Consider the following 26,467-nt stretch of genomic DNA (forward strand, 5'->3'; position numbering starts at 1 on the left):
CAAACGGTTCGGACACGTTCCGTATTGCACGGTCCCGCACGCTGCGAAAGCTGCGGGCGTATCACTACTGCCCGGTCTGGTCTCTCAATGCGGCCGCCGCATTCTCTTGTCGAAACCTCGCTCACGCTTTTCAAAGCCCCGCGGTCGCGGTAGCGAAAGAGCGGTGCGAAAGATGCGTACTTCCTAACAGGCTCTAGCGCCTTGTCAGGGCTGTCCTCCATTGGCGTTCAGCGACCAGGAGCACTGGCGGTTCTACCGAACGGGGCCGATAAGGTGTGTGTGTGTGTGTGTGTGTGTGTGTGTGTGTGTGTGTGTGTGTGTGTGTGTGTGTGTGTGTGTGTGTGTGTGTGTGTGTGTGTGTGTGTGTGTGTGTGTGTGTGTGTGTGTGTGTGTGTGTGTGTGTGTGTGTGTGTGTGTGTGTGTGTGTGTGTGTGTGTGTGTGTGTGTGTGTGTGTGTGTGTGTGTGTGTGTGTGTGTGTGTGTGTGTGTGTGTGTGTGTGTGTGTGTGTGTGTGTGTGTGTGTGTGTGTGTGTGTGTGTGTGTGTGTGTGTGTGTGTGTGTGTGTGTGTGTGTGTGTGTGTGTGTGTGTGTGTGTGTGTGTGTGTGTGTGTGTGTGTGTGTGTGTGTGTGTGTGTCCTGGAAAGTCAAAAGGACAACTGTCGAGAAGCCCGCAGTTGTTGGACAGCACTGATGCTGTGCGGGCGTACTACGGTCCATTTCCTTCATTCTTTCGTCGTTTCTTTGGTCGCGCCGAGCAGGCATAGCGTACAATTTGTCGAATCCACACGGAGAGACACGGACGCCGGCAGGCCTCCCCGACTCGGCCGTCTCTTCGCCTTTGTTGCGAGGTGTGCGCGACAGCGCTGGGGGCGAGAGGTCGGCTCGTGGTCGCTGCGGGCAGTTAATGCGGGTTTTCTCGGCTCGAGTGCGTGGCGGCACGCATTGTCGTTCTTTCTACGCCAGTCTACGGGCCGAGCTGACCGCATCCATTGAGGGCGCGCGCGGCCCAAACGGCGGTGCAGAGAATCGCGACAGGTGTTTGCGTCTCAGATCGAGGTTGCGATTGGTGCGCGGGAGGGGCGAGCGAAAAAGAAGCGGGGGGGGGGGGGGGGGTATAGAGATGTGAGTCAAACGAACCGAGGGCAGAGAGAGCGAACGATAGTTGCTTTTCACCCGTTCACTTTTCACGCCGGAAGTGGCCATGGAGGGTCGGCCGTAAAGGTTCTGTTTCTACGTGTCGGATTTCAAGCTTGTTTGTGTGAAAGTTTTTCACCTGTGTTGCCTGACGGCGAGAAGAACGGCAGTCGAAGATCGCATGGCATCAGTGGGTAATCTCTCAACCCTCGGTCACCCCGGACAAAATTACTTAGAAAATTTGCGCGGTATACCAAAGTGTGCCCTTCATTTTCTAGTGCATGGGTGACATATATGGTATTTTTACGAAGAGGAAGACGCCGCCGATAATAGAGACGCGTAAATTGAAGCAAAATGGGAGCAGTAAGCTGTCTTCAGAAACGCTAATCCAGCAGGGCAGCTTTGGGCCCGAATACATTACCTGTACTACAAGCTGCAGGGTTCTACATTGAGAACACAAACCGCCGCTACGATTGCTTCCGCCTTTCGTTACCAAATCGCGCATGATGACGCACGTGAGAACCGATTAAACTCTGCAGAGAGTTACAGGTTTCGAACTCACGTGTGCCGCTGCATAAGCACGACAAGTCAATGCGGTATTGAGTTGCACTTGAAAGCCCGGGGATGTCTGTATTATGTGGTACGTATGGGTTTAGCGCCTCCAAGCTGTGGCTGGTCTATGAGAGACGCTGTAGTGAACATCTTTCTACGGATTCATTTCAACCACGCGGGTCTCCTTCATATGCTCTGACATCGCAGAGCACACGGGCGATTTTACATTTTTCCTCCATACAAATGCTGGGCGACGGGGTCGGGATTCGAACCCGCGACCTTGTGATCAGCAGCCACGAAGTCGTGCCTTAGCCACCGAGCTATATAGGGGTTCTGTTGCGTGAGTCAAGAAAGGTTACCACACGACTTCGCAGAGACTGAGTACGTCCTAGATTTTTGCAAAATATGTTGCCTTCTACGTTATTATTTGAAACCTTCGCCTAAGCGGCCAAGGACATACAAATGTGGAGAGCACACCTACGGAGCGGCCGCCTCTGTGCTTCAAGTTCTTCACCGCTATTTTAAACAGCTGTATTTCGATCGCCCCATTATTTGCGACCTCTCGGGGCGCAGCATATGGTTACCGGAGGTTTCCTCACCTTTTTACTTTTTTCTCTCTCTCAAAGGCAAATGAAAGCGCTCTGCCTACTCAGGCGCATTTAAATCAAACCCGATAATGCCGGTGTCGATAAGATAAGGCGTCCCGGGCCAGGCAGGTGTGGGAAGCGCCTCTTTACATGCTTTCCAGGCATTCTTCCGTACAAGCGGAGGAAGGAGCGAATGGAGCAACGGGGTCAGCGCAAAGTGTTTCCCAACCTTCGCACGGAGTCGAGTACACATGGCGGCTATTGTGTACGGCGCGAGTGCTATCTTTTATTTCTCGCGCTCGGCGACTTCCGTCGCACGCGATGATTGTCTTGGAATGACACGAAGATGGAGAGCGACAATGTCGTGCGCCGCTGGCTAGCGCAGCATTGCAGCAGTGTAATGTTTCACAAGCGGTCACAGGAACACGAGCAGCGCGCGCAACGGTATACAAGCACTGCTACTCTCGTTGTATTGTGTCTGTGCACAAGCGCCTATTCATCAGTCTGCACCCGTCGCGCCTGATTGCAAGGTATGGTTAAATTGACTGTGACGACTACTCCATCCAATATTTTTTCTTTCGAAAAAAAATTATTGCTCTTTCTGGCTTTGTTGATGCTTGACCGGCAGCAAAAGACGCCTTTTTTTATTGCTGAGAAAATTGGATTTAAAAATTTTCCCGCCGCTAGATTCGAACTTATGACGTCAAGCCCGGAAAAGACTCCCTGATTACCGACTGGAACTGAATGGGAGTGTAGCCTGGCCTCAGGGATCTGTGATTTCTGGCTTGACGTCACCGTAGGTACCTTGCGAAGACGCCAGGAGGTGGCGACACCTGCGCTGCCTTTATTTTTACGTTTTCTACCTTATGACAGCTCTGTTTGTGGTGACAGCGAGTCCATACCACCAAAACGCGGCAGACTGTCGATACAGGACAAGTTCAATTTGTCCCGATGTCCTGAAGATGCATTCGTGGACTTCATCCCGTGGCACGCCACTATATATTGATTGCGCACTTCAACGCTCAGCAAAGAAGACAATAAACCGACGCTACGCTTTTTGGCCGTGAAAGCAATCAGTGCTGCCAATAAATTGGTTCACTGCTCTGTTGTCGCTGCTGCCTTAGTCACTTTAACGTGGCGGTCATGTTAAGCCAAAAGACCTGCTTTGTCTAAGACAAACTGAAAACTCTTTTCAACGATACATGCAAACATGTAACTTTCTATGGTTAAAGTAGCTCTGCAGGTGCTAGTCTAAGTATGTGTTCCGTCGCAAAATGTCCAGAAATATTGTACATAGTCACGACATTTGTAGAGTATGTCTAGTGCCATTAAATAAAAGAATACAGAAACCTGCTCACAGAAATAAAAAAATAAGACAGCAGCATGCATAAAACCAGCCACTGTTATAATATACTTAATAGTGCTCGCACCTTTTGCCTGATGGCAACAATACTATATTTAGATGGCGTGATCCGACGTGACCACATGCTTTTTTATACTATACAAACACTAAATATATAAAAAACATTTCTCCTGTTTCTTTAGAAGAGAATGTTTTAGTCGTTGTTGTTTTGATAGCCAAGAACCAGATTTCAATCAATATGACAGGGTAGCAAGATATTTTTTTTGTTGTGCGAAACGACGAAAAATCTCGTCAGTTCTTCGACAAAAAACGGCCACCTGACTATAGAAAGTTATCAAAACATCGAAGCCGTTGACGTCGCCTAACTTCACTGCCACGTCTAACGCGCGGCTCGTCCTGCAGAACTCGAAGCTCTCACCTTGACTGGACGTGGTCGTCTGGGCCAGTGTGCCGGCAGAAGCCAAGAGGAGGAACAGCAGCACGATTTGCATGGTAAGCCATCCGGGGAAGCGGAACTCCGGCTTCCGCCATTTTGTGCGCGCACCGGAAGTCGCCGCCGCCATGACGCCGCTCCACTTCCACGCACCTGGAAAACAGAGAGGGGGGGGGGGGAAGTTGTTATTGTGAGATGATGCGGGTGGCACACATTTGCGCCATTGCAGTGTACGGCTCGACCACGTTTTCATTGTGTCTCTGGCACTCTCGCTCTTTGCGGCGCCAACGACCATCCCGGTCCGCCGCAACGCCGGACCACGCTCGGTGAAAGCCTCGCATCTGTATACGACGCCGTCCAGTTTACCGCCGTTTCGCTGTTATTTTTTTCCCCATCACCGCTCTCTCCTGTCTTTTCCTAATCGTCGCTGCTTTCTGTCGAGGCACGCACACTAAGTGCGTTCGGGTTACGGAGAGCATAATGCGATCAGTGAAACGTCGGCAGGGCCTTATAAAGCCGCTGACGAGATGTTTCCAGCGAGGTTGTAATCACCGGCATCGCGCAATATAAAGCAGTAATGAACAGAGTGTAGCATCTCGTTGATGCAACGCCGCGAGCCATGAAACACCCTGTACTCACCCTTTAGGTTGCGCGAGAAATGAAAAAAAAAAAGAACAGTCCTTTTATTGGTAATCGCCTTTGAGCCCCGAGAGTGGCCGACCGCTAGCACACAAATAATGATCAATCGGTTTTCGCTTTACGCGTATATTTATTAAGATTTTATCCCGTTCGTTAACAAACACAAAGTCTGGGCGCAACTTTAGCTAGCGGCCCAGTGGTCTTAACCACTGTGAAAATCGCGTGAGCGCTTCTGCCTTGCTGATGCACCATTACTGATTCCCGTTCGCACGGTGTCGTCGATTTTCTTCAGTTCTTCCCGCGTCTCTTCGTCTTGCAGTGCTTCTAAACCGATAGCACAGCCCGATCTGAAATGGGCGCAATGCCCCGCTCTGCTTTCCCCATGCACCGCAATGCCATTCGTGCTCTCTTGGCCGCAGTAAAAAAAAAATCGCCTGGGAAAAACGTTCGGCCCGGGGAAAGAAACCGGGTTAGACACGCCCTCGCTTCATTCACGAACACGCGGCACGCTCGATAAAGCAAGGAGAAAGAGAAACAATGAAGACGTTTCGAATCGGCAACTGCTCTCCGGCTCTCCCCACCCGTCGAGGTCTCGACAAGGACGGCGCGCAACAACAATGCGTGCGTTCGTGATCAAGCCGAGCACAAGCGCCCATGCCTTGTGGGAAGCACGGCCGCACCCCTTCGAACATACGGCGTTTGGGCTGCTATATCCGAAAATATTCGAAGCAAAATTAAAAAAATAAACATCAAAAACTGCATCGACAGTGATGGGAGGAAACTAATTTATGAGCATCACCCGCACGACAAAGCCGTATGCAAAGGATACCAGGGGCTGTGTTGCCATCGCGCGCACGGTGGTGTGTGGAGGTGTGCTACCACGACCAATCACGCTATCGGGCATTCATAGGCAAGGAGAAGGGTGAGGAGGTGGCCAGCAGCAATCGGCGTAATTGGAAGCACGCTCGAGACGTTTCACGCCTCGGCTCCTCCGAAAGCAGTGGCGCTCGTTGGGGCTACCATAAAATCCGTGCTCGCGTAGCAGTCGTGACCGCAGGCGCACCGAAGCACAAAGAGAGCTCTCGATGTTCTGCCTACACACGGGTTTTAACGTACAAGTCCCGATAAGCACGTGCTATTGTAGTTTCAGTGTCGCCTCTCAGCGTCTATGTACAGAGACGAGCAGGAGCATTAAGAACACGCTCGTGTGTACGCGTCCGCTCTGTGTATACCTTCCACATCAACTATACACCGCTTGTGCGTGCGTACAGCGGGGAAGCCATGTACGGGGAGGGGGAAACAATAATTTAGCTAACAATCGGCCTTGTTTCTAAGGGGCCTCTTGCGCACTGCAGAGTTCGGATATAAACGGCCGTTCGTTTATTTCTTCTCTGCTACCAATTATCATGCGGCGCCAAATGCACTCTGAGGAGGCATCGAACGCATCGCTCCTAGCTGTGTGGGGGCTTCGTGATTATAATGAGGAAAACTGGCAAAGCACGCGGGTGTGGGCGCATTCTTCGGAAAGATTGGCCTCTGAGATATAGCAGCCAGGGGCGCGGCGGTTGCGGAGTAGAAATGGGGCAGTTTTTTTCGCGCACGTATTTTTGGGGGAAAACCGAATCCACACGCACTGTTCGGTGGCGCTGCCAACACTACACGACTAAACGCGCCCGCGGCAACGCGAAGACCGATATACAAGTTCTTCCTTTGGTCGTTCTTATTCCGGATTGCTCGCGAAAATCATTAGTGTTTTTCTGCCACTGCACAGGCCGAAGAGAAACGGGTCCGGTTCTCTATATAAGTTGCGTGCGCTCGAGTAAAACAGCAGTATTTGTCGGTGAAAAAAAGGAAACAACAGGATTGCGAACAAGCAAGTGACCTGTTCTGAGAGCGACCAATCTCTGCTCGTGCGCCTTAAATCGCTGGAGGTATCGAAAATGGCACAAACGACGAATACAAGAAAAGTCTGAGCGCAGACAACGGGCATTTATTGAAAAGGGTGGCTTGAGGCCAAGCAATCGGGATACTAATCGGTTAAGAGCTGTTAATAGTGTTGGAAAGAAAAGGATAAAGGCCTAAAAGCCAAGGAGAGTTGACTTTGAAGGGCGGGTTAAGGTAAAGTGAGCTACCTGCCTGCAATGGATATAGACGTAATATGCTTCGGCTTCATCAGGCGGTGCCCTATATGGACATTGAGCACAAACTGAAGTTTGGCTGTACGAATTGATTGCAGTGTTCTGTGAGGAAAAAGTTACTTTCATTTGAAAGGAGTAATATGTGCTGTGGGGCTAGTTGGTCCATTCTCAGTGTTCTTTCTTGCGCACACAAAGACGACACAATAAGGATTAGGAAGACAGGACGTCCTTATTGTGTCGTCTTTGTGTCCGCAAGAAAGAATTGTGAGAATGGACCAACTGAAAGGGAGTGTACTAAAGGACATGTTACTCCCCTTTATACTCCTTTCTGTTTAGAGTGTAAAAATAAAATAATTCTTAAACGGAGCTTTTATGAGCTATAGAAAAAGCGAAGAAATGAAAAACAGGCACCGGCCGTGACGTCAGCGCAGTTTTTACGGCGAATCCCTGAGGCCAGGCTAAACCGCCATTCATTTCCAAACGGTACTCACGTAATCGTTTTCAGTCTGACTTCACGAGTTTAAATCTATTAGCGGGGAAAAAAATATTTCGTTTTTAAACACAATTTTCTCAGCATTACACGTGTCTTTTGCTATGGAACCAACATCGACATAGCCGGAAAGAGCCGTATAAGATCGGTTTCTTTACTAAAAACCATAACTGCGTGGCGTTCTAGTTAGTATTCCTTCAAGACCTGTGAAAAAATGGTGGTGGTTTAGCTTAGGTTAAACCTGGAGTGACGTGATAGCTACAGCTGGCTTAGTGGAACTTGGTCACGTGACCAACCACGTGACAGCGTGGCGGCGCTGCCATGCTGAAGGCTCGAAATGCTACTGTAATGTAGCTATCGCTACAAAAAAAAAATTAACGCAAAATAGCACTCCCCTCTTCCTTAAAGTGAAACTGCTTGTATACGGGCCTTGCGGGCAATGCTCAATATTGCAAGCACACAAGGAACGCTGGATCGGGCCAAGCAAAAGAAAGTTATGCAGCTCTTGCCTTCGCGCGCGCGGTAATGTGCGCGCCTCAAAGCCGCTATATTACTTTCTTGTTCTTATACCGCCGACTCCCGTGTGAATAGAGGCCAGCCATGCCTATACATCTTCCGTCGCTTCTGGTATCCCGTGGGGAATATATGGTCGGGTGACACGCCTTCTGACTGCTGAATGCGTGCTGATCGCAGGCAAGCCATCATCATCATCCATAGCACCGTGTGGCTCCGCAGTCAACGCTCTTTAGACGTCTGCGCTCCCTGGCATGCGGCCCTTGCTAGCTTCGAAACTGATAGTCATCCTTTCGGGCCAACCAGAGGGGCCTTCGATCTGCGTGCTGTCCCCGTCCGAAAGGGTGTGTAAAGGGGGCGGAGAAAAGTAAAACGACAAAGAACAGTCGACTCGAAAACCCTTTGTTTTGTTCTCTAGCCTCAAGGGAGGGGCACAGAAGAGATGGCCATCGCGAACCCAAAGTTGTTCCCTTTCCCCAACGTATATATACACACGAGCAAATCCAGGCTACAGTGTAGGCTTTACAACGTCCAACTCCTTTAATCGCGATGTTTTCTCGAAGAAGCACCGCCTCCTGCGGATGATGGCGGAGACCACCGCGAGCGCGAAGAAAGGAACGGTTGCCGGCTTCCTGATAATGGTGAGCGAGCATCTCGCCCGTCGAAACTTCGAGCGCGCAGTTTTGAGGCCCGAGTTTTGATAGATCCGAACGCCCGTGCTTCGACTTCGCCGAGCTATCCTCTACTCGTCCCACTCTGAGCTTAAGCAAAGTTGGCGCGTTGTTATCGTTAAAGCGCAGCCGGGCGTAAGCACTTTGATAGTTTCTGAGATGGAGGGAGACTGTGCAGGAGGCGCAGTCAGATCGCGCTTTACGCCTCCGATTTGAGGCGTCGAAAAAGACACCTATCTTCACCGCTCGCCTACTTTTATCCGTATCTGCTGGATGGAGCCTGAGTAGGCGCCTACGTCGAACTTAGAGCGTTTGCAAATAAATATAGACAGCGGTCTCAACAGGGCATACACTCCGCATACACATGCTTGGTGAATGTAGTGGTAGACTCCCTCGCACACAGCGGACGATCCTGCCTTATTGTTCTAAGCACACTCGGAGCTGTGCGATCGGTTGGCCCGTCCCTGTTCCGTAAACAGCGGGCCCTAATGACCGCCGACGCCTTGAAAGAGTGCGCGCGCGCGCTCTAGGAACGCATTTCGGCCCAGTGCGGCTTCGTTAAGGAGACGAGCTTTGAGGAACAAAAGTGTGGCGAGGCGGTGTACACTGCTCGCGTATGCCGATAGAGACCGCTGCTGTAGTTGCCCCTGCAGCCGCGCTCAAAAGCGACGCGATTCCGGCCGAGATTGCGAGCTGCCCTGTAGCGCTCTGTGTACGCCACTGACCCATAGTTGGCAACCCGCGTGTTTTGTACGCGCGTACAAAACACGCCGCGTCCGTTCGCTCCTTCGTTTCGCCCGTCCGTTCGTCCGGGTGACCTGCACTGCATTCTACCCCGCCTAGCCGCGCCTTTGTGCCCTTTGTCTCACGCCGCTACGCGGGTGGAAGGCGGCGAAGGCGTCGGTGCCGCCGCGGCATTTTAAAACTCGGAGGCGGTCTTGTTCGGTTGCGAAACGGGAATTTGGCGCCGTTAGCGAGGCGCTATTCGGGAACGGATATAGATGGAAAGATGCTGTCTCTCTGCGCGCCTCTCCGCTCGGGAGCCGCCGCGGTGGCTGAGTGGTTATGGCGCTCGGCTGCTGGCCCGAAAGACACGGGTTCGATCCCAGCCGCGTCTGTCGAATTCCGATGAAGGCGAAATTCTAGACGCCCGTGTACTGTGCGATGTCAGTGCACATTAAAGAACCCCAGGTGGTCGAAATTTCCGGAGCCCTTCAATACGGCGTCTCTCATAGCCTGAGTCGCTTTGGGACGTAACAAAACCAATCTCCGCTCAGGATCCAACAAAAGGACCACGTCAAAGGTATAGACAGCGATCGTCGAGTCTCTCGGTCATTCAAATCTCGTCTCCGAAAGTTTGAACACTCTTGCGCGTGTAGTCCTTTGGTTTTCAGGTCTAGTTTGTTTTATTTGACTTACTGCCCATGCAAGTGCGTCTTTGTTTGCAGGCGCCTGTTGGGGCAGGCACACAACTCTAGGAGGAGAGGGGTAAGGGGGGGGGGGGGGACGAGTGAAGGCCGAATGGTTCTCAGGGATTCCGTCTGGATGTTCTGCGCTGAGCTACTATCACCGGCTCAAAGCAGCCTTGTTCGAAGCCGACGCGTATCCTTGGCAAATCTCTCGCGTCCCAGTTTCCCCCGAGGATGTTGCAACCGCGTTCGCAGGCTCGCATAGGCTCGCCGTAGTCGATGCAAAAGCAGTCCCGAGCGCGGAGTATGGGATGACCAATGGATTCGCTTCCCTCTTCCTATCTACAATCTCTTCGTTTTTTTTTTTTCCTAACGCGGCGAGCTACGCGAGCTGTTCGGCCGCTCCTTCTCACGGTTGAAAACGAGAATGCCATTTTCATATTTCACAGGAGGAAAACGTGCAGCAACAATGGAGGCCCCTGTTGTGTCCAAGGTCGCCAGGATCGACGCAGTGAAAAGCGCCGTCAAGACCTCCGCAGCGCTCCGGTAGGTGGACAAAAGCAGGAAGCTGTCCAATCAGCTCGTCAGTCCCGAGTCGTACAGGTTATTTGTGAAGTGCGCAGTGATTTGAATAGGCGCCCTGAAAACGACCTGCCAGTCAAGAGTGCAAGGACAGCTGGGAATACCTAAACGGACAATCCCACCACTGTTGACCTGCACAACAAAACCAGCTCACTGTTTGGGATGTTAGGGCGTTTACCGGGTGCGTCCTTTCTTAGGGCTATTATAAAGGTGAACATCAGCGCGACTATTTACGCGGAGCACACACTGAGGTCAGAAATGCAAACACTGGCACTGTTCCCCTTTCTCCCGTTGTCTCTCTGTTCTTTCTTGTTTTCATGATGTTGTTCATGTTCAGAATGAATCGTTAGAAACTAGCCCCCCATGTCGACGATCCTTCATCTAAGATCGCGTCTTTGCGGCAGATCTGCCAGGAGTTAACCGCTGTTGGCCGTCGTCTGCGGCCTCGCAGGTCGCTAACCCAAGCGGAGCTAATAGCAGCCTTACACGCAACCTAGACCCACATTACATAAAGAGGTTGGTTGTCATGCACATTTGTATTCGTCCAGCATGGAATCGTCGTCGACATTCTGTTACACAACGGTCTTTGGCTCAAGAGCGTTTAAAGACTGCAGCTCAAGATGGCACGTAACACGAAGCAAATACACAACAACCCCTGCGTGCTCTTTCTGGAAAGAGTTGTAAAGACCGGTCTAGGGGAGCGCACCTCAAAACAACAATGAAAAAAGCTGCCACACCCAGGGGCGGCCATTCTCATCGGTTACCCACTAGACGGGAAAGCAATTCACTCCCGAACTCAGTGCGTCGTGCGCTACTTTGCTAACAACAGGTGTATGTTGAGAGCGCGCGAGCGCGTTCGAGGCGTTAGGTTTGCACGGTGGTTACACGCTCCACGCGTAAACTTGAACGTGCCAAAGTGGTCAGCCACTCCTTGCGTGGAAAACGCAGCGCTGGCGTCCGGAATAGCGCTGTCGTCACGAAAGCTTTAACTCTTTGTTTGGGAAAACAAACAGTACAAGAAAAGGATGGCAAGGACATTTGCTCCCGAACAAAAGGCACCCGATGGACCATCAAGGTTTGGTTTGGTTTATGGGGGTTTAACGTCCCAAAGCGACTCAGGCTATGAGAAACGCCGTAGTGAAGGGCTCCGGGAATTTCGACCACCTGGGGTTCTTTAACGTGCACTGACATCGCACAGTACACAGGCCTCTAGAATTTCGTCTCCATCGAAATTCGACCGCCGCGGCCGGGATCGAACCCGCGTCTTTCGGGCCGGAAGCCGAGCGCCGTAACCACTCAGCCACCGTGGCGTCTGGACCACCAAGGAGCTCTGCTTTGGTTAATCAGGAAAAAGAGGGTGGGTCAACTACTCTAAATTGTAAAGGTTTCGTAATTATGCCGAGCTCCTTAGTGGTTAATGGTAGCTTCTCTTTCGAGTTTCGTGCACTAGGTATAATTGCACACTTCGAAGAAGTGTCGCTTTTGCGCAACGCACTCTGTTTGCTAAAGTTAGGTTCGAGAATTATTTCTAACAACGCTGCTCTCTGCCTCTCTCTGTATTTGGCAGTCGCCACAAGGATTGCCGTATTTTATTATCCACACTTCGCGGGCGGGCTTTCCGTGCAGTTTATGTGCCCGACCAGTTTTGTGCGGTGTTTTCAGAGTCAAAGGGGATGCGATGTGGTTCCTGCACTATTGCGCCTCGACCTTTCAATTCCCTGAAGGTGAGACATTGTGCAAGTTTTCTAGAAAAAAAAAAAGCTGTGTTCTGCTAGAAAAGAGCTCAGCGCGAACAGACCGCGATGCGTGAGTGCGTGTCGCCATGTGAGTACGCATCTCACGGCGAGAGACGGCCCCATCCTGACGTCAAACTTTACAGAACGTCTTGAAGAATCGGTGCTAATTAGGCACGCAGTTTCTGCGCAGCGAAAATGATGGTGTGACCGCGTGAGATGACGGCCTCACTTTTCGGACTGTATTGTTATTTTAACTGTGTGCAGGATTTCAGACGGAGCTCTGAAGAAACATGCGTTGTCGGCACATTTTGAAATAATTAATAACGGTGAACTAACACTTTCGTCAGTGGATGCGTCTGTGTATTTGAACCTTACGCATGTCCCACATTAGCAGTTTAGCGATTATCTTGAGCCCTGAGAGCAAAAAGCTAGCGCGATATGTACATGTCCCTGGTCGCGGACATGTACATATCTCTGGTTGCATGGACCTATACTGCTCTATTCCCGTCACGTAGCCAGTCATATCAATGATACAGAGTGCCAAGTGAAAGCCTCTGTCTTTGCGTGATAGCCACACTAGTATGTTCTCGCAGTGTTGTGCATGACGCTTAATGATTAGATGCATCTTGCATAGATCGGCTCTTTGGTATGTCCACTCGTACCAAAATATTTCAGTGCAATTGACGGAGCGTTTATAAGAACGAATCGCTATGTCAGGATTAACGGCGATACAGGAAACAGCAGCAAAACACAGAAATATGGAAGCAATCAATGACAACGTTTGCAAGAAACACAACGCAATGGCATTCCTTTCCGCCGCGCGTTTTGTCTCCGGGAGCCAAAACTGCTCGGTCCAGCAACGTCGTCATATTAACCGCTCAAAACACCGACCCTAACTCTCGCAGGCGAAGACGTCGGTGCTCTTTTAAGCCGATGACATCCCCCCCTCCCCGCCCCGGCAGCATCAACCTCCTGTCGTGCATACCTGTCGTGGGACACCACCGCAGCGCCGACAACAATCGGCCGCCCTGCCTGAGGATGATGGATCACGGGAGTTGTCTCGTGGCGGTGACGTATATATAATAGCTGCGGGGTGACATTAAAAGACACGGTATACGAGGAAGAGCGAGTGAGAAGAAGCGGTCATCCACGGCGCGTGAGGGTGACGCGACGCGGGAAGAACAGACGACGACAGGTCCCGAGATGACGCGGCAATTTTGAGGCCGGCGTCTTCTCTGAGGTCGTCGACGGCTCGCCGCCGCTTCGCTCTTCTCCGTTGCTCCGTTGCGCGCACAAGAGACGAGGAAGACAATGATAAGGCCTTAGGCAGGATGAGTGTGGGAGAGTCTGTCAAGTGTACCGCATATAAGCGGCCTGCAGACACCGCAAGCATGCCGCTATACGACCTGAGAAACTGCTGAGACTCCGTCGGCAAGAGTGAATGGAGAAAGCGCTTGCAGATCTACTGTTCAGAAAGAATGATCACCGGACCGTCTCCAGAACAACGCAGATGGAACACATCTCGGGGTCGAGTTGTTTCAGCCGCGTGTGGCTGAAAACGACAGCACGCGAGCGCTTAAGCCCAAGCGCCGACGGCGGCGCATTTGGGGTCGGGGAATTGAAACGCGCGAAAGTGGGCAGTGAGGGATGAGACTACAGCACGGTGCATGGAGGAGAAATCGAAGAGAGAGTCAAGGGCAAAGGTCGCGCCATCTTTTGTTTCTGAGGGTCAAGTTGAGGGCGGAACAAGGAGGCCTCGCCGCTTTTCGTCTGAGTGACTGATGCATTCGAACGTCTTTCTTGCTCATACGACGCGGAGGAGTAGACGAAATTCGCGCACCTGGATTTGCAAACTGCGCCGAGAGAAAATAAACAGCAGCCTCTATATAAAATGTTTCAATGGGAACGTTGAGGACAGAACAAGATTGATAAGTGCTGGCCACCAGCGCCCTGTACGATCGCAATGTTTGATGCCTGAGTTTGTTTTGATTTTGTAAAACCACGTTCCTTCCCAGCTAATAAAACGTCAACACCAATCAGGCTTGAGCACAAAGCCAGCTATTCTGCACAGCAGTCCTCAAGTAGAGTGACCGCTATATTTCGTCAAAGCAAACTCACACATCAATACCATTAAGCACGTCGGCATTTTTATTCTCGCGGGGTGCATGGCTGGGCACGTAGCATTATTCCAGAGCACACCCCACAATTTTCGGGGCGTCTAACATTTCCGACTGCCGAGTTTAGCACTCTGTACGCTACGACGAATGGTTATAGGAACATGATAATTTTACCAGGCACCGCAAGACTGCCCCAGCAAAGCTTGTAGTCCCGGATGAAGCCTTCAGGTACTTACCCCTGCCCCTCCTCCCCTCCCATCTTCGTACCTCCGTTGACCGACCCGACTTCCAACGCCGGCATGCAAGGGTTTCGGCGGGCCTAATGACCGACCCATCGCGACTGTTATGATAGAATGTCGAGAAGACCCATGCCCACTGACTCTCCACGGCAGAATTTAACCTGGAATTATACGCTCGCGCCTCCGCGCAGCCTGTGCACGCGAGCAAGCGCATGCAGTGGCAGTGGTACGCGGAACAGACCGAGGGGAAGAGAAGAGAGAAAAGCTTCGCAGGGTATTTCTGCGTAGTAGTCTGTCGCATGTAGCGTTGCGGCCGCAGGAAATGGCGAGAGAGAGAAAGGGCGAGAGCAAGGAGAGGATGTGGAGCCTAGTTCCCCGAAGACCTGGCGACTGACTGGAAGAGCCGGACCTGCTTCGCCCGTTGGTTGCGTCTCATCGTGTAGAGCTAGCCGCAGGGACGAGCGGCGCCTCGCGAGAGGACAGTGAACCGGGGATTGCCCGGGACTTCCCTCCTCGTGGTTTGTATGCGACTGTTTTGTTTTCCTTTTTTTGGGGCTCCCTCTCTCTCTCTTCCCCTCCCTCTCAACCACAGTAGACGCGTAAAGCAGCTCTTGCATGCGCTGACAGGACGAAACGGGCAAGCTCGCGTCGGCGTTTGCGGATCGCATCGTCCACCGACGAATGGGAAATGATTACTTAGGCGGCACAAGGGAGCCTTGTGCACGAGATACTTCGTCTTTCAAAGCCAGCCAAAACACTAGTCGCTCAAGGTAACGCATAGGTGTGTCTTTGTGTGTTTCGGGATATTGATTTGAATCTCCATGGGGACAGAGTTAATAAATGCTTCTTCAGTGCTTTCTGCGCCGAAAATGTGTAGAAAATTTATTCACTGGCGCATGTTTTTAGCAGCAGTCGCGCAGCGGATTACTTGCAATTTAGTCTGTGTGCCGTGTTTGGAAGTTTTCTGGCAGCAAATTGCAAGGATATGGTACGGAATGACCGCATTTAAGTTCGCATTTTCGTAGATACGCGTGGCTAATACGCGTGACACACGCCTGGTGACACAAATAGCGATAGAAACAAACGTACACTGTATTGATCCTTAATAAAAATGTTTTGCATTTGTTCTCGGCACAGCAGCTCTATCTGCGTCGCTGCTTCGCATCTGGGGAGAGGGCGAAAAATGGGGCAGTACTTCACGCGGAATGTACCGTCTTTGCCAAAGGTAACCAAGCAACGGGGGGTTTGTTTCTTATCTATACCCACGCAGCGGGGCATTTATGGCCCCCTTTAAGCTCTAGCTATGCGTACACTCTAAACAGAAAGGAGTAATAAAGGGGAGTAAACTGTCCTCTAGCGAAGTTCCTTCTTATAAAAGGGAGTGGCTAGAGGGCAGCTTACTCCCCTTTTTACTCCTTTCTGTTTAGAGTGCACGTCTACGGAGGGTAAAGCGGCCGGGAGATTCGGTAGAGATTTCAACCTTGGCTGCTCAGGCAACAAACCCTACCAAATGATCTTTTCCCGAAGTATCTGGGTCTGGGAGACAGTAGTGAGAGTAGCCTCGGGTCAGAGACGAGGGCCCTCATGTTAAGCATTTTTATCTCGGAATTCGAAAGTGCTTTCTATAAGTCATGCAGAACTTCGCGTACATGTCGTATTACTCGTCATGCACGGGCCGTTTCTCTCTCGGATCATAGAGGAAGCTACAGTCACTCCGGCCCTATTAAGTGTATTTGAAAGTTTTTTTGCAAACTTGCGCTCAGATATAAACACCAAACCAGCGACAAAGCTACAGCGAAATCATAAGCTCATCTCGATTATAGCGTCTACAGATGCAGCATCAGATAACACCTCGGGAAACAGATGATACGTTGATAAGAAAAGCTCGATGCGCCAGTACCGGCACAGTCTGGGAACAGATAGACGATCTAAAGCAACAAGGGCTGCGCGCAGACAGCGGGCGCGGATCGAACGGCGTAATAACAGCTTCCCGGGCCACACCATAGCGTTCGGTACCCTTCCGGCATATCGGCGCGTATATACGCTCTGTCGGCCGGCCGCCCTGCGGCGCTAATCGCCGAGCTGTCGACGGGAGGCCGCCAGGGGGCGCTCGCTTTCAGAGTGACGTGAAGTACGAGCCGAGTTCGCAGGATGCATACATGGGAACCGGGGAGATTCCGCAGACGCCCGCTTAGTGGCGAACGCCCGCCTTGTTTTATGTTTCATACATACGCGAGAGAAGCCACGCGAGGACGGCGACTACGCCAACGGCCCGCACGAGTGTTGCCGCGTACAAGTAGCAACGCGTGCATAGCCGCGGCATAGCGCTCCATCAGCACGCCTACCCATCACGACTGACACACTTTGTCGTGTAACGGACGTGTAACGCGCGCAGCGCATGCATGTAGGCGGAGAGGGGGGGGGGGGGGATGGTGCTTCCCTTCTTTGTAGTTTAACCCAGCTTTCTCGGCGAGTAGGAGCCGGGTCCGCGCATAAGCCTAAATGAACGCGCAGCAGCAAGAGATGGGTGCGTAGGAAGCGCGAGTCACCTCCATTCCTCTCTTTCACCCCTTGCTGCGCGCGCAATTACGCGACCCCAGGGCTACGTGCGCGGCGATTAAGCGCGGCGCGCGCGGAAGACCGGAAGGTGCAGCTGGTGCCCCGCTGTTGAGGAAGAAGTCCCGGGAGCAGACAGGAAGGAAGGAAGCCGCTACGTCCGCGGCTTCCAGAGACGGAAATCAATCAGCCCGAACGAGCACCGCTCTCTTTACGACGGAGGCGCGTGCGTTGGCAGAGGAAAAGTCTCGGCTGTTATTGATTTGTAATGTTCTCGTTTTGCTTTACCGGTCGATGTAATTTGCAGCCTAGTATAACCTCCTTCGTGTTCGTCGCTCATGTGACGTATATACGTGCCCGTATATCCGCGAGCATAAGGTACAGACGGGCGTATGCGAAGCTCGATTCGACCGCAGAGCAGACTGCGTATACACCGACTATTACAACAAGCGGTGAACACAAACAGTTCGGCGAGCAACGGGGTCACGAAGCCTCGTGCACGGCCACCGCCGTCAATCGCTCACGGTACTACTCCTAATTGCTGAGCGGCTCATTTCCCAGCTGGTGCCGAGCGTCTCGGAAGCTGCTAACCACGCGCGCGTTCGAATGCGTGCTGTGAACCGCGCACAATGGTGCCCGCATTCTGTCCCCACCCCCCCCCCCCCCCCTCTCTCTCTCTCTCTCCTCTCTCTCTCTCTCTCTCTCTCTCTCTCTCTCTCTCTCTCTCTCTCTCTCTCTCTCTCTCTCTCTCTCTCATTCCCTCTTTCTCCTCCTTCTCTCTTTTTCGAAGCTGCCCTCTGTGTTTTCATTTCCTTTTAGTGAGTACAATACCAGCGTTTGCAAAGAACTCCCCATTAATACGCAGCGCCGCACGTTTAGATATATCGAGAAGACCGCGCAAGTTTTCAACCGCGGATCCCACGGGCATCGCCCATTTGACTGCGCCGGCTGCAGCTGCCCATTGTTAGATTATGCAGCGCCTTCGATGGGAGCTCACTGTTCGCCTTACGCAGCGGCCTGTAGACTGAAAGCTCTCTTATACATATAGTGGTCGTATATATACCAAGGATAAGTATCCTCTTTATTCCCTTCTCGTTATCCCTGCCCGCTACCTTCATTTTTCTTCACTCTCTCTTGACTCGTTATGTACAGAGAGAAACACTGGGGCCCAGCCTTGAAAACAGGCCGCCGTGGTATGCGCCAGGAGCTGACCGCATATTCGCGTCTGCTCGCGAGCTGGTTCCCACAATTCTCGTCCGACACAAAGCCGTCTGATCGAAGCGAGAGTTGCGTGTAGTGTGTTTGCGTTAGGGGCGACTGATTGTAGGCCTCGGGCCATTCGCTGAATCAAGGTTAGGCGAGACGTCGCGGCACGATGGATTGCTGCGATTTCTCCGACGCTGCGTTCAGTTCGGCCATTTTGTCAGGTTTGACAGGTAGGCTACAGACACGCCTCCCTGCTTCAGGAAGAAAGACAGGGAAGGAGGATGATACGGATGCGTGCTTTAGGAAAATAGGAAAATATAAATAGGCTACTAAACTATACTATCATTTGCGCCGCGTGGCCGAAAACTGCAGATGGATGCATAATAACACGATCACAGTTATCCTGTTTATTTTCCTTTTCGTCGACGCTATCTTAGTTTCGGGGTGCTCAGCACCAGCGATGGTGCCCTTGCTGGCAGCGACTTGCCTGCTACGAAGTAGTCATGCATGACATGACACACCATGACACACATGGATATGATGACCATGCGCGGTATCATACCCAGTGGATATGATGTAACACTCCAAAAGGATAATCGTAAACTGAGTACTTCGCAGAGGCGATATGAATAGAAGAATGTCGCGTTATCGATATTTCGTCTTTATATACAGCCGAAAAAAAAAAAGTTAAGAACATCCATAGCTCCCTTGCTTTGGAAACTTAATTTCCAATTGAGAATGGAAGCCTCCTTGTTTTTTTCGGCAGGTAGGTTGTAAAAACAAAAGCAAAAATAAATAAAGTGAACCAGGACTACTTGCGCGTTTCCAAGACATCGATCGTCTTCTGTCTGGGTCAGTGACCGCGACTCACTTCAAATAGAAAGGACATTATGAGTGGTATCTGCACATGTAGTGAGGCTTATCACGCGAAGAGAAGTTTATTATGAACGCAGCAAATAAATATCTTGCAGGCTTCAGTGGATTGCAGCCTTATTTGAGTTAGCACGGCAAAATGCACGTAATTTTTTAACATACACGTAAGCAACAAGGAGAGGAGGGCGAGTGGTGTCAAAAGCAACTCTGCAGCTGACTAAGTCAGTGACATTTAGCCCTTACAAAGCTACAGCGCATATGGCACGACTGATCGTTCTGGGCAATTAACGTCATCCACATCCGTAGCTTCTTGCCTGTAGATTTGGTCAATCAATGAAGCAAGGCCAGTTGGTCCCGCCACGTGTACATTCTTTTGTATTTGAGAAACTGGTACGATTTATAACACCGCAGTATGAATGAGCGGAAAGGTAGGCACTATAGACAACGCAGCATGCGGCGCATGAGCGCAGAGGAAGAAGGCGATGAATATATATCACCGCATAAACAAACAACAACAAACGATCTGGAGCCTGAAGAGTAAAACGAAATGTAAACATAACGAAGCCAGCGAATCCATTCTCCGAGTTACTTTACGTTCGAATAAACTGCTGAAAGTTCCGCCTTCCGAAACAAAGAGGCAGCATCTCTCACTATACACCCCATAAAGAAGCATGCAGACACACGGCGCCTTTGTGGTAGCCGCCCGCTGTATATATTGACGCTGTTTTCCACAGCGGGTGAGGTTTGTGGGACGCGCGATGCCGAAACACGCGGACGCCACACTCCCACGCGGATTCCGGTGCCACCGAGCAAAACGGCCGACGGGAAACCGACGTTTATCCGACCGAAATGTATGCCGTCGGAATAAGCGCGGCCACCTACCTCGACAGTTTTATCCATAACTCTTCGGCACATGTTACGCACTGCGGACGCCGCCTTTTGCCAATAGGCGGACTGATGTAAGCGATGCATCCGCACCCCACAAGCACGACTCACTCTCTCCCCGATTGCAGCCCGAGCGAGGTGACCGCGCCCGAACGAAGGACCCCGGCCATCGTCCTATCTGGCACAACGAATGCAAGGCCGAACGTCTGTGTGTGCGTGCCAGAGAGAAAGAAAGCAGCCACTTTGGCGTGGGCGTCTCATGCATGTGCAAGCGCGTGGACGCAGCGGCGGCCGACAGGAAAGCCGGAACCGAACGATGATCGGCATCTTCGTCATGGCGTCCCGGAAAGGTCGGAAGATTTGCGGGTGCTCCGAGATCTGCCGCCCCGCCATATCCTCGCGCCTTTCGTATTCAGGAGGCGCCCGACAAAAAGGCGCCGCCGTTGCTGCCATTGTCTTTCGAGTGCGTAGAGCTCCTTGGTCGATTGGTGAACGTCGACCGCAGGAGAAAATACAAGGAGGAAACGAAATGGCTGCCATGCCGGCTTATACGGACGTGCCTTTCTTCCACTTGGATCGCAGCGTCTGCATAGGTTGCCTATGTTCTTCGACGTAGCAAGTCATTCGTTGTGTAGCTAGCGCACTCGTTGGATACAGGAAGGCTGGGGTGCAAGTGAAAGCTCAATGAATAAAGGTGCCGGATGCGGGATATCTGCAAGCTTCCCACGCGCCAGTCGAGTGGGTCTGCTCAGTACAGACGCTCGACGCGCTCTGATCAGCCTATATCGAAGAACGCATGCGTCATTCCGCAGGAGTGAACAAAAGGTAAAAACAGGCACAGGTAGGAGGCTCCTCCTGTACGAAAATGAACAAAGTTTAAGTATTCAACTGATGGTAGCAGGTCTTTCACCAAGCAACCCTGCTTCATACATTGCCTGGACACAGGCGCCGTACTATCGTTCTCTACTGGACTTCATCAAATCAGCTAACCTTTTTCCATTCATTTAATCTCTACTACATCATTCATCACACCTTCACCCATCATTGATGCCCTGGGGCAATAAATTTCGCTTTAAAACAAAGTATTCAATTATCGATTACTCTATATTATGTGTGACAAGCAAAATTTTCTTACTTAACAAGTTTTCCTCTTGACGTATAATAGAGTATATACAAAAGTCATTCTAAACTTTAGTACAGAAAACGCGAAAATGTTCGTCTTTTTGTGCAAACTTCATGGTTGAAAAAAAATTGACAATTTTTTTCCCAAGTTAAAATTCGAGGGACGTATAATGCCCCCCTGTAATCCCTTCGGGCCCGGAGGGTATATAAATAACTAACTAACTAACTAACTAACTAACTAACTAACTAAATAAATAAATAAATAATGTTCGGCAACGAAGTCGGCGACAGAATGCAGAAATGTCCACTTGAAGTAGCGTGGACAGCTTTTAGTGATAAGCAACCCAAGTGATTTCTTGAGACAAAAATTCAAGGCGCACTTTGTTGACCTAAAGTGCGGTGAGGCGAAAGCCTTTAGCGCGATGTTTCTGCTTGTGTCACTGATGTGTGGTTAAGATGTTAATTAAGTACACAACTGTCTGTGAATTTTAAATTCTGGAGACACTGGAGGGGCGTTAGGGAAGCATCCGTCTGATTCGACGCCTTTCCGCGAACACTCCAGCGTCCTAGACAAGGAGAACTACATACGCGTCGGCAGGTAGTAGAGTAGTCGTTTGCACGCTTGGCTGCGGAACGGGAAGGATGGTGGTTCGAATCCAATCGTGCGCAAAGATTTTTTTCTTGTAGAGTTGAAGAGCGTAACGGACGGACGGACGGTATGACGTCACTTCCGTTGTCGTGACTTCCGGTTGGCGATGTAACAGACGGACAGGATCGCGACTGGGAATATGAGCCATTAAAGGCTTTCGCCTTAAAAACGACAGAACATTTTCGGTTGCCTGCATTCCATTTATCAGCTCCAGCCGCCGCGGTGGCTCAGTGGTTATGATGCTCGGCTGCTGGCCCGAAAGACGCGGGTTCGATCCCAGCCACGGCGGTCGAATTTCGATGGAGGCGAAATTCTAGAGGCCCGTGTACAGTGCGATGTCAGTGCACGTTAAAGAACCCCAGGGGGTCTAAATTTCCGCAGCCCTCCACTACGGCCTCCCTCATAGCCTGAGTCGCTTTGGGACGTGAAAGCTTCATAAGCCAAACCATTTATCAGCTCCGGTTTTTTGGAGACGGTGAGTTAAACTGGTTGGTGACCATCAGGTTTGACGTCACAGGTGGGAGGTGATAAATGATAGACGAGACGGAAAATCGCATGTCAGATTGGGCGGCTGGCATTGCAAGACGGGAACTTAGTGGATGACTGGGCCATCTGTGGCGTTATCCAAAATTAAATTGAATTCCTTGGCATGAACGTCACGTCATATCATCGTAATCTTGTGTCCGCGAGGTTTCCCTTGCTTTTTTTTATTCTATTTGTTCTTTTGCAGATATGAGATCCGTATGCATAACATATGCTCCTTCTCATGCAATAACAAAACGTCAGTTGAAGGTGAGCGCTTGTCCTCGCCTCTCGTCTCAAGTTTTGTGCGTTATATGCCTTTACCTTAAAAAGGAGATCGCATATTTGTGCCTCTTTTGTTACGTTCATGCGGTGGAAAATAGGAGCAGGTACTCGGGAGCGCTGTACAGCTTGTACAAATAAATCACAAAACAGCGATGCATGCCGTAAACAGACAGTAATCAATGCAGAAGCAGATACTTGACAAACCTGTGCAAGAAGTACACGGTCCGGGATGCTGCTTAACCATTCAGTGCTGTAGGAATACGTCTTCATGTCGACTTATTATGAACGCGTGAAATTTATCGTTAGAAATGACTGGGAATTTTCTTTCTTTATTATAAAAATTGAGCCTTCCAGGGCACATACACGTGAAAAATGCACATAGGTCACGAGAAAAGTTCACAGGCCCAAGCAATAGGAATAATAATATTATGTTTGTTTCTTACCTTAGGCCTTCAACAGTAGCTGAGGAGAGGCAACGTCACGCTATCAACAGAATTTGAGTCTACTAGGCGCATGATGGGGACGGAATGAAACCGAATGTAACAGGATTGTTACAAAAAGTACGCGAAGCCCAATTCGTTTTCGACGAGCTCATTTAAAGTATAAACGCACAAGCACACACACGCGAGCGCACACTGACTCTCGAAGGTGTAGCGCCAAAATACTTGAGTGGTACGTAGCCACCCGTCATTCTCAGCTCTCCTGTCATCGGGGCAAACAAAAAGCCGACCGAAAGCCCGGTCTGAATAAAGGTGAACAAACGTGTAGTGAAACACTCCTCCGTGTCCTTTGTACAGCGAACTCCGTCTGACGCGCCTTGGCTGTCGTCTACGTAAGATCGAAGGTTTGTAACGCGGGCCCCGGTGAGCACCGCCTCATATCCCCGCACTCCTGACGCCTAGCACCCCCGCTTTGTTGCGCTCCCTACTCTTGTTTGGCGTAGATGAACTCGATGCGGCGGGGCCTCTTGAAAATGGGGCGCCGCCACCGCGGCCAACGCTGGTGTTGAGCACGTTCAAGAGCGGCGCTAAGCTCCGAGCTTCTGTTGACGCTGCGAGCGTGTATGCGCACTCGCTGCTGGCGTGGGCAGCCGATGACTGGCGCTGATCTCGCGCCAATGGGGCGCGCGCTTCTGTGCGGACGCGTATCGGTTGGAGGCGTCACTATTGGCACGGGTTGCGTTACGTGAGAATGGGGCAGGGCGTGTCGAGTGGCTCCTCGATTGTAGGAATGCTGCTTGCGCCTTGACGTCCTCTAACAAAACGCGGGACCACTTGAAGACTGTCGTAGCGATGTGCAGCAGTTAACCCCTCATCAAAAAGAAAAACAAGGAAAAGAGGCCACAATCAGTTACCTTCACTTCGCCTTCTTTTTTTTTTTTAAAATCATGGTGGGGGAGTAGTGGTTTATTATACAGAAATCAAGAGACAAAAAAAAAAACAGGCGCCGGTTGCGGAAGCTGCTGCGTTTACCTGGAGCATCTCATCCACAGTCAGCAGAAATAGAGGAACAGTTAGAATGATAGATGGTGACAAAATAAGGATTGAAACAAGGAGAAAGGAGCCTTGCTAAGGGCTGGGGGTGGCCACACTATCGCATGAAATTTGCCAATCTCACCCCGCCAACCCACTGTTAAGCTTTGGGCCTCGTTGAAGTGGACTGTGTCACCCTAGCATTTGTATCGGTATCCTGCTCTCCAAATTACATGTCCCGCTCAAGTTGATTTCCGCCATGATATTAATGATTGGTTAGAGGAGGTAACTGCCTCACCAAGGGTGGACACCTAAACACTGTCGCGAAGGAACGTATGAAGGAGGAAGTGAAAGGATAGAAAGAAAGAAAGACAGAAAGAAGGAAGGAAGGAAAGAAAGAGAGAAAGAAAAAAGGAAAGAAAGAGAAAAAGAAGCTGCAATAGTGCTGCGTATATAGCGCAGCACACGGGTGCATTTCGCGTTAACTAAGTCAGAGTTCTAAAATTCACGCTTGTCTCTTCTTGCTTCTTAACGGTACCCTTCTGTCTGCGTTTTCAGAACAAGGCGTAATATTTTTGTATACAGGAAAAATATACTTGGCTTCTGACTCCGACGGCCGGCACCGTCATATATACGATTCGCTGAGTATATATATGACCGTCCGCGCGGCGTTGTAGATTGTACATTGAACAAAGAGATGGACTTCAACATCAATCATCGCCAACTTCAGTATTGTTGCTTTTTCATCAGTTCACGTAAGAATGACGCAACAGATCGAACGCAGAGAAGCGTACCTCTCCATTTCGTCAGATCTCTTCATTTTATTCGCCGCTGCAAAGTATCCATTCTTCCTGCCAGCGCGTTCCCAATAAGATGACGTGAGCGCCCACCCTGGCTCAACTTCGCGAGGCCCGTTCGGCTCCGCCCACCCACTGGTCCGTTGTTCTGTGGGCACAAGCGTGGCAAATGGCGCGAACGAAGGAAGGCCCAGCCTCTCGGTGCGTCGACCAGACCGAAAAACATCGGGCGAGGAAAGGGCGGTGGAGTAGAGACAGATGTTCGAGAACAAAGACGTCCTTGAAATTCCTCGCTCCTCGAGGACAGTTTTTCGTCGAAACCACGTACTACTTACTACTTCGCTCCGGTGGGAAAAAATATTACGCGCCCGCTGTCCGAGCTGGGAACACTCGGCCCCTTTTTATTCTGCTTCGAAGGCGTGGTCTTTGGGAATGCTGTGCGTCCATTGTATGTGGGACGTTTAGGCATTGTTCGCTCTGTTGACAGGTTGGCAAGGTGCTTCCATGCTCCCTTTTTTAAAGGTATGTTTCGTAGTGGACACACGAAAAAAGCAAACTCTAATTAGCAAATAACCCGCCGCGGTGGCTCAGTGGTTAGGGCGCTCGGCTACTGATCCGGAGTTCCCGGGTTCGAACCCGACCGCGGCGGCTGCGTTTTTATGGAGGCGAAACGCTAAGGCGCCCGTGTGCTGTGCGATGTCAGTGCACGTTAAAGATCCCCAGGTGGTCGAAATTATTCCGGAGCCCTCCACTACGGCACCTATTCCTTTCTTATTTCACTCCCTCCTTTATCCCTTCCCTTACGGCGCGGTTCAGGTGTCCACCAATATATGAGACAGATACTGCGCCATTTCCTTTCCCCCAAAACCAATTATTATTATTATTATTATTATTATTATTATTATTATTATTATTATTATTAGCAAATAACTAAAAAAAGACGACAACCGCTAGTGTTTCTCATGTCGTTTCCAACCGCCCCCCTTGCCCCACAGCATATCTCCCCAATCACGAGACCCCGTAACTGCCAGCATTAAGAACTAGTTTATTCGAGCTAGTTGGTCTCTGAACCGAAACACTACGCTAATGCGGAGTGATGAAATTAGAGTTATACATGCATGTGCTCGTTGTGAGCAGCTAAATGGAATCTCGGTCGTCCCCGACAGATGTTACCTTTTAAAGTGAAACCTTTACTACTACAGCTTCCAACCAGCGAGCCATTTCGGCTCGTCGCGCACTTCAGCCGTACGTCATATGCATGGCCCACGAACGACCTTGAGCCGCCGTTGCCTAGCAACACCGCAGCCGCGCTCCAACAGATGGCGCTGCCGTCGCCACTCGCTCAACCAGATGTGCTGCGCTGGGCCACAGCCAATTTTTTTTTAATAAATGATGGTGCTCATAAAAGCTAAAAATTAGTTGCTTAATCGCTTTGGATCGGCGATAGTTTTCTCATTACAGACGCTGAACTAAACTGTAGGTCAAATGATTTCGCTA

At 50.7% G+C, this 26,467-nt stretch overlaps 1 protein-coding gene across 2 annotated transcripts in view; it reads right to left on the reverse strand.

Moving 5' to 3' along the window:
* Nucleotides 1-26,467, reverse strand: part of Cad96Cb (protocadherin Fat 4-like Cad96Ca) — a 261,784-nt gene that overhangs the window by 173,589 nt on the left and 61,728 nt on the right. For both annotated transcript variants that reach the window (XM_077657731.1, XM_077657732.1), the window contains exon 2: nucleotides 4,055-4,222. In XM_077657731.1, coding sequence (XP_077513857.1) covers nucleotides 4,055-4,199 — 145 coding nt within the window. In that variant the 5' untranslated portion in view covers nucleotides 4,200-4,222. The remainder of the gene's footprint in view (nucleotides 1-4,054; nucleotides 4,223-26,467) is intronic.

This window comes from Amblyomma americanum, chromosome 3 (genome assembly GCF_052857255.1).
Source record: "Amblyomma americanum isolate KBUSLIRL-KWMA chromosome 3, ASM5285725v1, whole genome shotgun sequence".
Taxonomy (NCBI): Eukaryota; Metazoa; Arthropoda; class Arachnida; order Ixodida; family Ixodidae; genus Amblyomma; species Amblyomma americanum.